The following is a 15,785-nucleotide window of genomic DNA, read 5'->3' as shown; positions in this document are numbered from 1 at the left end:
ATGAGGGAATGACCTTTGGTACTGAAAGCAGACGATATTCTTGTCCCTGAAGACAGGAGAAAGGTGACTGATTTGTAGAGATTTTTTTTTTATAGTGACGTTTAATATTTGCGAAATTATCGCAAACTATTTATTACAGGTCCAAATGACAATATATGGTCAATCGACATGGAGCTCTACCTCGCGTGCTATGGGAAAAATTCGACAGTGAGCCCAGGTTTTCAGGATAATTTCTCAGCAGCGTCAGCCAGGTTCCGACGGGTTAAACGGTGGCCCGGGCATGGCATTGCATTGAGATTGGGGACCTAATTAACCTCGGTGGGCCCCCTCTAATTCTCAGCTGTGGCCTGTGCATATGTATGGAAGAGGGAAGCCATTCTCCCTCCAGAGAACAGATTTCTTTGCAAATAAAGAAGGATCAATGGACATTGTGGACAAACCCCGACTCAGAACTCTGGGACATGTCACCGTGAGCCCAAGAACAAACTGAACATGGAAAAAAGGAAGGTTAGGACATTTCCAAATGCTGAACGTCCACGAGAAAACGTGGCCAGGAAGGAAGCCATGGGGAACAGTGGTGTCATCATGGGAAAGTGGCCCAAAGAGCCTTCCTTCCCGTCCCCAGGAGAGAAATCCATCTCTTCCCAGAGGTTGGCCTTGGGAGGGGGGAAAGGTTGCAGCATCTTATTGTTAAACTCCTACCTCAATGGGGTTTAATTCTGACTGGCGACTTGTCACTTTTCTTTTTCTCAACCAGAACCTCAGGCTTTTCCCTGTGAACTCTCCCCAGAGAAATACTGTTCTATGGGACATCAAACCATGTATTTTTAAAAACAGAATGTGAATGAAAATGTACTTGGTTTCAAGAATTTTAGGATGCCTCCTGGGATAAACAAAGGCAGCCTCTGGTTTGGGAGGACTGTTCTTTGGGTTGTCGGGAAGATCCAGGAAAAAGTAATGTGACAGAGAACTTCGTAAGGGTCTAAAGAGTTCCTGAGGTTACTCTTCTTGTAAATGAATGAAGCAGAATTTATCCAGGGACCGCTGAAATGACAGAATTACCTGCACAATATTTTGGGGTTTTTCCACATTGTTCTTGCAGGCATTTGGAGGTGTGGAGATAGCAGTACAATAGCTCATTGCCATCTATAGGGAAATACATACTCTTAAGGTTGCATCCCAAATGATCTAATAATTCATATCATCTAAATGAAATTGAACCATTCAGCATCCGGTTTGACCCGCCAGCACCAGAGGCCACTGCGTTCAATGCAACTGAATGCTCATTACAATTCTGGTTTGGAAAATCTAAACGAAATAGTGGGGTTGACTAACAATGCCTTTATGAACTGGCAAAGTCTTTGAAAGCCTCTGAGCCATTAAAATAAGGTGGTCTCTATCCCTCTCCTACAGCATTCATTAGTTATAGCTATTTAAAAAAAATGCAAAGTCATGAGACTACCCTGAAATGATGAGTCAATTCTGACCAAATAGGGAATTTACTTTTTGGTCTAATGAAATGTGTGACTAATAAAAGTACATCAACTGTTTTTGAAATCATGCCTATTAGGAACAACCGAAACTAGGCTTCTCTTTCACCTGCTTTCAGATAAGCAGGCTCTGAGGATGTTAATAATGTGGCATATGTTAAAGTACGAAGCAAAAGAACAAGGGCAGATTACCTATAAATGACCTTTGAAAAGGTCATTTCCAAGAGTCATTCCAAAAACCCTTCCACGAAATATATTTAATGCTCAACCTTCATCAAGAGGCAAATGTCTAGCAGTGATATGAAAATTACCAGACCACACATATCTGGATACTTGTGTGTCTCATTATCTTCTTTATTTAATTGCTGGCACTGTGTTTATTAGGGACGACCACACTTCACGACTCCATTTGTCGAGTATAACAACACAGTATGCCGTTTCTTCTAGTGGAAAGAACACGTTTGAAATCACATAGTCCCCGACTCTGACATTTTACAGCAAATTAATGTATGTCAGAAGGCTCAGATTCGTTATGAAATCAATATGCTTAGCGTTCATTCATTCAAGAATCATTTGCTGAGCTTTCAGATTCCACCAGGCACTGTGCTTGACTCTGCAGACAGAATTTTGAAAGACACAGTCTCTGGCGTTCAAGTTTATAATCCAGCCAACAAGAAAAATCAAATAAAACCACGTGAAGTAACATATATGGTCTGAGTCTAGAGTGAATCAAAATTGTTCCCACTCCCATGCATTTGCCTCTAATGCCTGCTTAAAGGCGCTGTTGGCAGGTTGTTTTCCAACGAACAGTCAACATGTTAAGATGATCTATAAAGGCCGTTCCACTTGGCTGAGAGGATGGGTCTTCATCTACTAACCTAACCACCTTGAAAGCCAGTTATGTTGTTGAAACTGAGAAATATACGATAATCCCTCAATTAACCAAGATAAACCTAAATATTCTGGTTCATTTCATTTACTGGTTAACAGAGTTGAGTAAAAAACCCTTTCAGTTGAGTACACTTCCTGAACATATATCAGTGTATTTCCTGCCCTAATAAACATGGTGAAATAAAAAATAACGTGAGCAAATGTATTTCCCTAAAAGAGTTAGGGCAAGACTCCCACATCTTTACAATCTTGCAACAACATTATTCAGGGGCTGATAGATGTTGTCTGATTCCACAGAATATTGTTTGGGGGTCACCTTTTCAGCATCATAGTATTTTGGGACTTAAAAAGACATTAAAAAAGCATTTAGTTCAAAAATCCTAATTCCAGGCTTGAAAAACACTGAACTCAGTGCAGTTAAGTAAATTTGCCTCAGGCCACACAGTTGGTGGCAAAACCGGAATGGAAACTCAGGGGAGTGGAATCACAATCCAGTGTTGTTCATTTTTCAAGGTACCACAGATTCATAAAACATAGAGAGGCTCAGGTGGGTTTCCATGGATTGCACAGCCCCCAGAGTAGACCTGTTCTGTGTCATTTGTCTCCTGATAAAAACCAAGAGAGTAACAATTAATTCTGGTTGCTTTTAAGCAGTAGAGAATTATCCAGATTCTGATATGACTACTTTTTTTTGCAAATAGTGTGGACTTGTGGATTTGCCTCTGAAAATTGAGTTAATACACTTCTAACATCTTGGGTGATAAAGTAAGTAACGGAGGCTGCAGGTCACGAGCCCGCCTGGCATGCGGAACACCTAGGCACCGAGAGCCGGTGCGGACAGCGTTTGGAACATCGTCTGATTGCCCTTGTTTTATGGTGTCAGGTCAGACACTTAGCAATGGTTGAATGTAGTTTATTCTCTCTTGGTATAATATTTAGAGCATTCAAGAGCGTGTTAAGTAAAATGAATGCATACACAGTGTCTACATAAATGTAAATTTATTCATAATCAAGAGCGGAATATTTTCTATGGCATTTATCAAAGCAAATATCCTTATATAGGTATTGCTATAAAATGAAGAGTGCGTTTAAAACAAATAGGGACAATCTCATGTTTATATTCAGTTATTTTCAGATGTGCTATTAAACTTAAAAAAGATTATATTTCATCAAAAAACAAAAGGAATAAATTCCACAGTAATATCAAGGTCTTTTAAAAGACCTTCGCATAAAAGTGCAATTTTGCATGAGAAAAAAGAAAAGTCTATTGTCTCTCTACAGAAATCTGTAAACTATGTTGGTTCTAGGGTTTTATTAAGTGATGGTCCTTTTGAGATAGAAGTGTGATGTAAACCGGAATATAATAATGATCAAGAATATCGGGGGGGGGGTCATTGAAACCTTCATTAAAAAAATAAGACCTATATTTTCATACTGTGCACTGTTTTTCAAATGAATACAGGCTCCATGGGAAAATAACCCTAGTAATCCAAGCATTTTGGAAAAAGCCCTCAACAATTAGGATGTTCTGCAAATAATAAAAAAGAAGTAATTTCTGATAATCCTAAGTTAGATTTGGGAAACCTACTGACTTAGATTGTTATTCTATCATTTTTCATAATATGAAATAAGTGTATTAGATCAACATCATTCACATTTAAGCTTGAAGTGAATTTTCAGTGGGAATAGCGATACCTGAGGGTTTTTTGGGTTTGTTCTTGTTTTCTTAAGTGAGGGAGGGAGAGAAGATGGGATAAAGGGAAGGGAAGCAGCAGAGACAGGAAGGGGACAGAGAAAGTGATAGAGAAAAGCAAACTTACTCCCAGCTTGAGGAGATATTTGGTGCCAGGCAACAGGTGCTGTAGCGTGTGGTCCTGAAAAAGCTCTGTACTGTTATAGACGACATCCCAAACGGTAAAGTCATGCATGTGATTTGAAATATATAATAGATAGCGCTCCAGAATTCCGTTTAGTTTTCTTGGTTGTTTCCACCTAGGAATGGAAAAGTACAGCATTATCATCCTCATTCCTTCAAGTCATGCCTGATGGGCACAGCCTTTATAGGTCAGGTATGAACCTGGACTCAGGCCATAGCAAAAATACACACTGAACACTTAAAAAACATGATTCACTTAAAAAACATCAACTGAGTAGTTATTAAACGTCTATTCTGAATGGTGTAAAGAAAATAAGGCATAGTGCCTGTTCTCTAGTTACTTATAATTTTAACTAGAGGCCCAGTGCACAAAATCTGTGCAAGACGAGGCCTTCCTTCCCCCGGCTGCAGGCACCAGCTTCCCTCTGGCACCTGGCTTTCCTCTGGCTGCCAGCAGGCACCTGAGATCTGGGCTTCCCTCACAGTCCCGGCTTCATCTGGAAGGTCGTCCAGCCTAATTAGCATATTACACTTTTATTATTATAGATTAGATAATAATATGAAAATGTCTGAGTATTTGACTTTTAAATATTTTAAAATGTTTTTACTGCATTTTTAGAGAGATAGGGAGAGGGAGAGAGAAACATCTATGATGAGAGATAATCATCAATCGGCTGCCTCCTGCAGGCACCCCTGTGGGGATTGAGCCTGCAACCAGGGCATGTGCCTTGACCAAGAATCAAACTGTGACCTCCTGGTATATGGGTCAGTGCTCAACCAATTAAGCAACACTGCTCAGGTGAGCATTTGATTTTGAACTTAAGCCATAGAACAACATTTGGGCTAAGTAATACATCTGAGCACTTATAAGAAATGATAGGGAGAGAGAATAACATAACAATCTTGAAAAGGGCATTAATGAAACGGTTAATAAGCAATTCTAGAATACAGGAAAGTTGTGGATTGGAAGGGCTGAAATAGTGCAGTAAGACTTCTCGAATGAGGTGACATGTGACTTAGAGGCATGACTGAGTCCTTCATAGACGGGTTGGATTTGGTAGGAAGAGTAGAGCGCATTCCACACAAGGGTTCCAATGTGTTTGTGAGTACAAACAGGGCAAGTCATGGAACAGACAGAAACTGGTAAGTTGAGAAATAGTTACAGTAGTGGGACATCTTCGGGGCAAATACTGTGGGACTGGCTTAGGGCAAAAAGGAGAGCCAATGAGAGAGTTCAGATTAGGGACAATGGGATTGAGTCATGTTTTTCAGTTTGAATGAGTATCTTAATTTACTGAGTCCAAGCTCTTGTTTCATAGATGAGAAATTGAGACTGAGAGAGATGAATGTCAACAGTAGTAACTGGTGGTAAGAGAGGTTTAACTCAGTACTGCAATATACCTTGTACCCCTTGTATTAGGAAATGGATAAAAACCACTAATATCAAAAATAATCTGAACCTGCCTATAGCTGAAAGTTCCTTTCTGACTTCAACTGCAAAGGAGCACGGAGGTCCCAGTTTATCCTCATAAAGGAAATGTACATCTATACTCCCTAACTCCAAATGAGCACAAACAATGCCTCTCATCTAAAAAGCTCAAAGCGGCCGGGTAAGTGGTCAGTTTCCCCCTCCGTGAAGTCTGCACAGAAGCTGTGTACACATGTAGCTCGGCCTGATTGCATAAAGACAAAATGGAAATTAACTTGGCAAGGGATAATCAAAGGTTCCCAGCACCACTGAACTAATCACTCCTATGCATTTAATCACAATGAAATTAATTCTATGTCACAAGCCCTTCCCTTGATTGAATGCACTGGGATTCCTGCATGAACCCCCGTGTGACAAACAATATTGCTACTCACTGTGCGTTTATAGTTCTGGAATCCAGGACGGTCAGAATTGGGGGATTCACCTGTTCCGGTGGCAGCTGTGCCGTGTACAGCTTCACCAGGGAGCTGTTCGCGCATCCCACATGTGTGCAGGCACACAGCAGAAACTGGTGGGGCGAGAACACTGCTAAATCTAGGGGGGTGCAGGAAACAAGAACGCATTTGCAATCAGACTTTTTATTCCCAAGATCTCACTCCTCCTCTACGTCCCTACTTCTTAGAACGGTGAAAGGAAAGCTTCAAATAGGAATCTATAGCCATCAAAACCGATGCCAATAAGACAGAGTCTGTTTCACCCCTTAAATATGTGATGGTTATTTTAAAATAGACAGGTGTCAGTCAAACTCTTGGCTTCACTTTTCATTTGAACAATTTGACTGTTTTTTTTTTAATGTCCCTGGCCAGGTAAATCGGTTTCTGAGTTTAGCCTTAGTTCAGTGACTCTGTTAAAAAATAAATGAGACATTTAAATAATTTTTAAAACATATTTGAAGACTACAGGAGTTGCTTTTGAAATTCAAATACAGAGCTTGTAACAATGACTTTGAACTTGTCATTCCTTCGGCTGAATTCCTTTCTTTTCTTCTCCACCTGAGCAACTATTATTTGACCTTCAAGCTGCCCAGTCTCAGTGCCAATGCCTGTTTCTTTCTGCAGCTGCCCTGACACACCCTGCCGTGACCTCTGGCACAAGATGGAGCTATTATCCTCTCCTTTCCTCCCAAGGTGTTTGCACACACCTTCAGCACAGCGTTCACAATGCCGACATCAGGATCTGTTTCTATGACTTTTATTCTGTTTATTCGAGCCCTCAGAGTGAACTCTGTAAGGGCAGGAACGGTGGTGATACATTCATTTTGCATCCTCCGTATCTAGCACAATGCCTGACACATTATAGGTTTTGAATACATGTGTTAGAATAAACTAATCTGTAATTTACTAATCCATTTCTAAAATATCCTCAGTACCCCCTTTTCACAGGGACTCAATTATTTCATTGAATGAATCTCACCAAAGTCCTGTCAACTCTACCAAGATGTAAACATGTCATATTTCTGTGCTTGTCTGAATTCCTAAAAAGAATTCTCAAACACAAATGCTTCATAAAACACACACACACACACACACACACACAAAACAAACAAACAAACAAAAAACAACACAGCAGCCCTGACCCATGTGCTCAGTGGTTAGAACATGGGCACATGCATATACAGGGTCACAGGTTCAACTTCTCATCGAGGGCATGTACTTGGCTGGATTGCACTTACCTGGGTTGCAGGTTTGAACCCCAGCCCTGATTAGGGAGTGTTTGGGAGGTAACCAATTGATCTCTCTCTCTCTCTCTCTCTCTCTCTCTCTCTCTCATAGACATTTCTCTCTCTCTCTTGCCTCTCCCTCCCTCCCTTACACTCTCTTTAAAAATCAATGGAAAAAATATCCTCGGGGCAGGATTGACTGAAAAACAAACAGGAGATAAAGGTATGCCAAAATGTGAACAGTGGTTCTCTCTGAGTGAGGACACATGGATGATTTATTTATTACATGTATTTTCAAATTTTCTAAGGTATACATGTATATCACAGATGGAGAAAACACAGCCACTGTTTATCAATATCAATTCAATATTTAAGAAAAGGTATGCCCAGGACCCAGTTGGCACTGTTCCACCTCCTATGTCACACTTTGGCTTGGTTTCCTTTTCAATTATACTTGCTCCCCTTTTCTATTTTTTCACCTTTTTGGCAACTTCAACATCCTCAGGAGTGACTCATCCCCAAATCTGGCTCCACTTCCACTTCCTCACATGGAATGCCCTTCATCCTACTGCATTCTTCACCATTGGGCACGGTTAGACCCACTACCTGATCACCTCCAGAACCACTTCCAAGCCTCTTAATTTAAAATCTACCCTGTCTGACCAGACTGGTGACCTCCCACCCCTTCCATTTGTCACGTTAATGCAGTCCCTCCTTTGCCACCACACAGTCTCTCATTTCCAGAGTATTCACAACATCTGCATTTCCCTTGCCATGATCTTCGATGGCTCATTTCAAAGTCATGTTCTTCAGGTCTCTAGGACACCTCACCTCCTCAAGGCTCTTCTGTATCTGCTGCCTCAGTCCCTTGCCTGGGATAAGTCTTCCCATATCATCTTCTCATATCTGTGCGGCGTGACTGAGAGACATTGCTGAACATGCTGAAGAGTCCACTACACTTTTAACTTTTCCAGTATGAGCTGGACCCTTGGCCCTCCTCGGCGATAACTGTCTTATTCCCTTGTTTCTTCCTTCGTTGTACTGACCTCTTTATTTTTTTTCTCTTTCCATGGTTTGGGAAAATCTGGAGGAACCAAGTGAGGTCTCAAATTGAAGTTCTCGGGTCCAGCTCTTTCTGAACCTCTATAATATTTGGTATCCGTGCCATGCGGTCAAGATCAATATGGTTGTCATAAATATCAATATGGTTTTCCCCTTCTGCTCTTCCCTACCCCTACCCCCATGCCTTTCCCTCAGTTACAGTCTCCTCTAAATGTCCATCCATTAAATTATAAAGTCTGCATTTACCTATAAAATAGGTACTATACGTGAAACAGAATGTGACTGGTCAGAAAGCAGAAAGAACAAGAGGACCCCTCTACACAGCCAAATGGAGGGCACTGGGGGTTTAGATTTAACGATCAGGAGAAACAAAAAGGGCACAGACCCTCCCTTCCTCCACGTCAAACACCCCAGATGGAATGAAGGAGTGAGAAGGAAGGAGACAGGGATGTGCAGGATCTTGGTACGAGGGGCTGTGATGCCTGGTTCTAAGGTAGAGTCCCAGGCAACAGACAGGCCCAGAAAAAACAAACAAACCTTGGTGTGTGCAGCAGGACAGGGCCACAGAAAGCACTGCTGAGAGTTCAGTTCCCCAAGTGGGATAGGGAAGCAATGACGAGACCTCCTGGGTCTGAGAGGGGATCTCTTTAGTGACCCCTTTGCACAGAGAATGAAGCATCATGAATGGCCACACCCAAATACCGAAAACTGTCTATGACCCTGCAAGCTGTCACACCTTCAAAGGACAGGAGGGACCCTGAGAGGGACTTGTAGGCATAACATCACATATATGAGGTCGAGTTACAGAATTAAAAATACAGATATTCATAGAAATACAGACATAGCTATGTCTTATTGACTGAGATTTATAATGCTTCATGCTCATTCTGCCCTTTATTCATGCTTTTGATAACCACACCCAAGATTTCCAATCCTATGCAGAATTAAAATGTTCTTCCCCATTGGATTTTTTAAAAATGAATTAATTCACAAAAAATCCTTATGGGAAATCTGATACAATAGGAACTGAGGATTTCCTTTGGATTGGGAAAATTTGAAAACTATACACTCAACAGTAGAAAGAAAGCCAGTCTTTGATTAAATAGCTTTTTTGACTTCCGAGTCATTTTTATGCCTGCGCTGTCCACCCCGAAGTGGATTATTCTTCATGTATTTCCATAAGAAGATGAAGTGTCACTCGTGTCCTTTGAATAATGAGGCATGAAAAAAAGAAGGGGATGGAGCCTCACATGATACATGTTAGAGGGAGCTGCACAGGTGGCTGGACTGGGAAGTCCTTCGTGAAGTGGGAGGCGATGGTGAGGAAGAGAGGAAGGAAAACTTGGCAAGAAAAGAGGGGTTTCCAGGCTGGGGGAGGAGGGTAGTAGCTAGGTGAAAAAGGGACAATTGACACGGGTGATTCTTTTTTTACAGAGTTATTTTGAGAAAGTGAAAACGTGGTTCCAAGGGAAGCAGGACTAAGGCATTCTTTGGGGGTAAAGCCCTAAGCAAAACCATCAATTTCATGTTGAAAGCCAAGAGGAATATAATAGTAACTCTCTCCTCCCTGCCGAACTGCAACTGATTTGGTAATATGTCTCCACAGATGTGATCAGGCCCTTCAAGGGCAAGGTGATGGATCAACGGATTCAAACAATTGCAGGTATGTACACAAATCTGAGCGGAGCCACTGGAGGGTGGGGGAACCCTGAAAATGTACGGCCACTGTTCATCAAGCCCCTTAACACAACCATCTTGTTTTCCATTGGCCTGATTGCATCGTTTGCATAAGATCAAACATAAGAGAGAGCTGTGGACAGGGAAAAACAGATCGCTCTGATATGCATCAGAAATGGATCTACAGGCATCATCCTGGGACGTGGTACACGGAAATGCACCCCAGCGCATGGAAACCTCACCGATTACTGTCGAGCAAACTATAATTTACAATACTGGCCATGAATTATATGCTATTTTACGATTGATTTCATGCTGTTGTTCAGAGAATTTCATTGATCTCAATTTACAAAATGAACCAATAAGTAGGCAATGATTTTCTTTTAACTCCTGGTGCAAACTGAGAAATGTATATCTTCTTATTGGTGTCTCCCGTGGCAGTTCTTGCTTCTTTATGATCTAATGCACGTTATCAAGTCGTTTTTCTAACAACTTCCAAATAAAAAATAGAGCTTCTTCCTGATTTTGTCCCCTCTTCTCAGGAGTCATCACCTGGGTGTTAAAAATGTTGGAACAGCTAGGCCAGTGTGGCTCAGTGGCTGAGCGTCAACCTATGGGAACCAGGAGTTCATGATTCAATTTCCGGTCAGGGCACAAACGTGGGTTGCAGGCTGGATCCCCAGTAGGTAGAGTGCAGGAGGCAGTCAATCAATAATTCTCTCTCACCATTGATCTTTCTCTCTCTCTTTCTCCCTCTCCCTTCCTCTCTGAAATCAATAAAAAAATACATTCTTAAATGTTGGAACAATTTGGCCACTAGTGACCACAGCTCCTCTGTCATTAGGAATTCCATCTTGAGAATCACTTCTAGGCTAAGGTCCAAAGAGAACACAGTCTGGGTGGTCGACCTAGTAGGTGGTGTGTTTTCTATAGCCATCAGGAGAGCAATGGGCCCCATAAAAAGCACGTGGAAGGTCACGTTGTTCCTTCTGCCCCTGTGCAGCCCTTGCGTCACAGCTGCTTGCTCAGCCTTTTGGGTCCAGAAAACTCAGAGTCTGACCTTATAATTAATAAAAAACACAGGCTTTCTTTAGCCTGAACACCATTGTTCTTCTGCTCCTCATAAAAGCCTTAATCTGGACCAGGCTTTTCTCTAACCAGGTGAGCAATTACCCATCACCAACATCCGGTTCCGTCCCTTTAAACTAACTGGCAGAGTTGGACTCACTTTGCCCTAGTAAGTGCTTATCTATATCCCTGCACCCAAACTATATTCTCAACTCAACACGTTTTTTGTTTTTGCTCACAACGTTTTCCGCCTCGCGATAGAGATCCACATCACCCTTCTCATCAAAACCTTGTTCAAAGTGTGTATTATTCAAGGAGCCTCTCCTGATTCTCCTTAATGTGGGCTTAGTTTCTGCTCTACTTAGCTGCCTTAAAAAAAAAAAAACAAGTCTCTCTCATGAGCATCCTTATGCCAATCACGAGTACCCATGGCGCTATTGGCACTCGGAGAACAAGAATTCTTGGTCTCATAGGTATCCCCTTACAACTCTACACTTTGGACACTCCTGATGGTTGAATAGTAAAAAAAAATTATTGCAACAAGAAAACTAACTATAAGCAAATGACCTGGTGCCTCCATCAAGATAGTAACTGGTGGCACATGCTGGGGAGCCCAACCAGCTAGGAATTGACAATCATTCGTTTGGAGGGGAAAGGGAACTACTACTGTCACTGTGCTAGTGATGAACTGTGCTCCCCCCTGTTCTCTCCTCTTCTTTGGCTGGTGAGTTCAAAGGCTTCCAAGCAAAACTCCTTAGGCCAACAGCATTCTTAGCCAGCTGTCTTCCAGTCTGGATTCCTGAGTACCCCCAATACCCAATTTATAATAAATTATAGCATATTGAGCCCAAGATTGTTTTTTTTTATTGGTTGCTTTTATGATAATATAACCCTAGAGCAGTATCCCTGTTCTCTTTCTCTCTCCCTACTCCCCTCCCTCCTACACACACACATACACACACACACACACACACACTACTCACACTACTCCTCTACCATATACCTTGCTTCTGGACAATGAGAGATAGAATTAGTAACTGGCTTTTGAATTTTATAAATGCTCACAGCTCACATTCAGAAATAGCTTTTATGCCATTTATTTATTCACTCCACAAATATATGTTGGGCATCTGCCATGTATTTTCTATGCTGAGATATAGCAGATAATAAGGTGTGTACAAGATAATTTCAGCTATGTCTTTTGAATTACACTTTGTTCTGGGTTAGGTCTTCCAAACTTCAGAGATGCTGTAGCTTATAGGGTATAGATATGTAGTATGTGCCAATGATTCTAAGCCACTTTATTTTATACTGCTTACAATATAAAATGGCAAATGATTTGAGAATTTTTGTGCAAAATTACAAATTATAGTGTATCTCCTATGATGGGGTCTGCACTGCTACTTATAAAAAAGAACTAATTTCAGGAAGAGCTCAAGTTTCACTGATTAACAACAAATTATAATGAAGGTATTAGCGCCAAACTACTTAGGGACACAAAATTGAAGATAATGTATATTAGCAATAATTTTTTACTATTAGTTCCCCAAATGCTCAGATTGTAGGAATTTTATACATGCTGAATTTGAGAAATGAATACTCAAAGGTGTGTGGAAGTTCAGTTGACAGACACTAAAGGTCTGTAGCTTTACAGAAAACATTCATTTGATTTACATTTTGAAGACCAAGTTTAACTTTATAGCAGTGATTCAGTGAGGGGGAAATCCCCTAATATTATCTAAATAGTATATTTTTGACACCCAGAGTTCCGAGCTAATAGAATTTATGGGCTGTATCCTCTTGGCGGTTGCATAGTAGAGCTACGCAAGGGCCAGAGAGTGACTTTCTAATCTTCCCACAGGAAATAAATATTCAAATATTTGCAAATTCAGAAGTATTTCCCTAGGAGTTGCTGGACTTGTATATGTTTACACAATAGGGCAGAAAAAATGTAGAGAGGGCAATACAAGAATAGCATCTTTGCAAAATAGCCTTTAAAAGTTGAGATGTAGGAAACAAACTTCCCTATACGCTATTGGAATTTTAAGTTTGTTTTTTTTCCCCCAAACTCTTTTTTTACCATTCTAGGTTTCAATGTAACTGTGAAGTACAGTAAACACAGGGATGAGGTTTTTAATAAACAAGCCTTTGTCTGAATCTTAAATCACTCTCTTACACTCATCCAAAACTTCCCACTTAAAGTAAAAACAACTATTTTATGTTTAAATAGGTACCAATATTTTGGTTGTCATTACATTGGATTCAATTACATCATGACTGTAAATGTGAAAAATAACTAATCAATGTTTACAAACTTTAATAGCATGAAATGAGTCATATTTGTAGCCATGGGACGGCCCCTCTCACAGGTTTAACATAAATTCTGTGCTTATGAGCTTTGCAATAGTCTTAATACTTGTGCCGTATAGAGAAATAGGAAGAAAATATGTACCCAATGGATGGCAAGCACTGGGGTCACATGTCACTTCTGTTACCAATCAACTATGCCTGGCTGTCAGTTTCAGACCAATTACTCTGTCTTGAATGTCCCTCTAAATATCAATTGCTGTTCTGACACATCCTCCACATAACATCTAGTTTTATAATAACTGGGGGAAAAATGATGCCTTCAGTCCTTCATTGTGAAAACAACCATTGTTGTTATTTGTTTCCTATATGCATATACCCTTCCATGTCTCCAGAACAGAATATCCTCCAGTCACTCACAGTCTAGTGGAAAAAACAAGCAAGCCAACCGATAACTTGGGTAGAGTATGCTCACTGATATGAGAGATGGGAACTCAGAGAGGGAAACGGAAGCCCACACGTGTCCCACAGCACCCGACGACTCCTTACTCAGACACTAATATTTTGCCCCAGTTTCAGAACACACAAGACAGATCTATGAATCATGGGTGGGTAAGTTAATGAATGAAAGAACCCGAAATCAGCCTTTGTGAAAATATTTTGTTCTAATATTCTTGAGGCATTATTCTCCAAAAGAAACAAACAAACAGGTAAATGTTTAATTTTTTACTCCTTTGGCACATAGCTATATGCGGTCATTGCAAAGAATACCTATTGTTACGCCTGAGGGTATCCCTCCAAAATTCCTATGTGGAACCCCTAACCCCCAGTTCCTCCGAAAGTGGCTGGCTGCATTTGGAGATAGGGTTTTTGAAGAGATGGTTAAATTAAATTGAGGCCTTTAGTGTGGGTCCTAATCTAAGTTTTCCTCCTAAGGACAAATTCCAGTGTCCTTAGAAGAGGAGGAAAGCTGGCCACACGGACACCAGGGATGCACACTCAGAGAGGGCAGACATGTGAGGATGCGGCCAGAAGCTGGCCATCTGCAAGCCAAGGAGAGAGGCCTCCGGAGGAACCAAACTCGCTGACACCTTGATCTGGGACCTTGAGTCCCCGAGACTCTGAGAGAATAAATTCCTGTTACCTAAGCCCCCCAGCCTGAAATTTTCTCATGGCAGCTCTAGCAAGCTACCATTCCTATGAGTGGATTAAAAGGGTAGATTATTCTTTCATGTCCATGTTTGACTGAAATAAGGAAGATAGGAGGTCATGTAGCAGGGAGTCATACAAACCCCAGTTTCCACGCATAGCTTTTCATGACTGACTGTGAAGACATGGCTCATTTCTATCCTCAAGACCTCACGCTGCAGACAGATAGCTTCCTACTGTATCTCCTCAATGCATGCAGGCACAATGTCAGACGGTCCCCATTTAAAATCGTAGGCTTGCTTGAAACTTACAAAATTAAAGCTCCCCTTGGAATGAGACACTTTAATTGATGTGTTGTCTTTAAGAATACACAGATGATGTGATGGAGACATACGTGGCGTGTTAATATTCTGACACCACTGAATATCACAATGTCAGGGCATCTCCCATCCTTCCTTCACTTTAAACTTGTCTAGTTGAGAGTTGTGATTTGGGAGTCAGAAAAATGATCAGAGCACCACAATTCTAGTCCTAGCTGTTATCATCGACCAACCTCATGAAAGCAGGCAAATCAAGTAAGTTTTCTCAGGCCCTATTTCCTTACCTACAAAATGGGGATAAACTTGTTTAACCGTTTTGTACCATTGTGTAGCTTAAAGGCTCAGAGGAAAGAAAGAACACAGGCAGACAGTAGAGTTGGATGACTTCCAAGGATATACAGTGACAAACTGCACTCATAAAAATATCCAAGTAAGACTGAGGCTTTAAGGGCAGTAAGAGTCTAATATTGGTAAATTTAACAAATGAAATAAATTGGGTTAGTATTCAGGCTCATAATAATTTCCTCACTGGCTATATTTTTCTTTCTACTTTCTTCTAGACCCAGATCCTGCCTCTTTGACCCCAAATTTGTAGGAATGCTCCAAGATGGACCGATCAGCATCGTTCCCCAGTATTTTTCAATCTGGAGTTGGGCAATTTCCCAGCCGGAAGGGCATGAATTCAGAGTGGCTGCTGACCATGTCCTCCCATCCACCGAGAAAGCCCACGTGTTACAATAGAGAACGGATCCCTTTACAAACAAAACAAAACAACAACCAAACACACAAAAAACCC

At 41.1% G+C, this 15,785-nt stretch overlaps 1 protein-coding gene across 1 annotated transcript in view; it reads right to left on the bottom strand.

Moving 5' to 3' along the window:
- The window catches only part of USH2A (Usher syndrome 2A (autosomal recessive, mild)), a 442,266-nt gene that overhangs the window by 215,195 nt on the left and 211,286 nt on the right, over window positions 1–15,785 (bottom strand). The window contains 2 exon segments of the mRNA XM_006761291.2: window positions 4,202–4,373; window positions 6,121–6,280. Of these exon segments, the coding sequence (XP_006761354.1) occupies window positions 4,202–4,373; window positions 6,121–6,280 (332 nt within the window).

Source organism: Myotis davidii, unplaced genomic scaffold (genome assembly GCF_000327345.1).
Source record: "Myotis davidii unplaced genomic scaffold, ASM32734v1 scaffold174, whole genome shotgun sequence".
Classification (NCBI taxonomy): Eukaryota; Metazoa; Chordata; class Mammalia; order Chiroptera; family Vespertilionidae; genus Myotis; species Myotis davidii.
The sequence above is the reverse complement of the archived record's forward strand: the minus strand, read 5'-3'. Positions and strand labels throughout refer to the sequence as shown.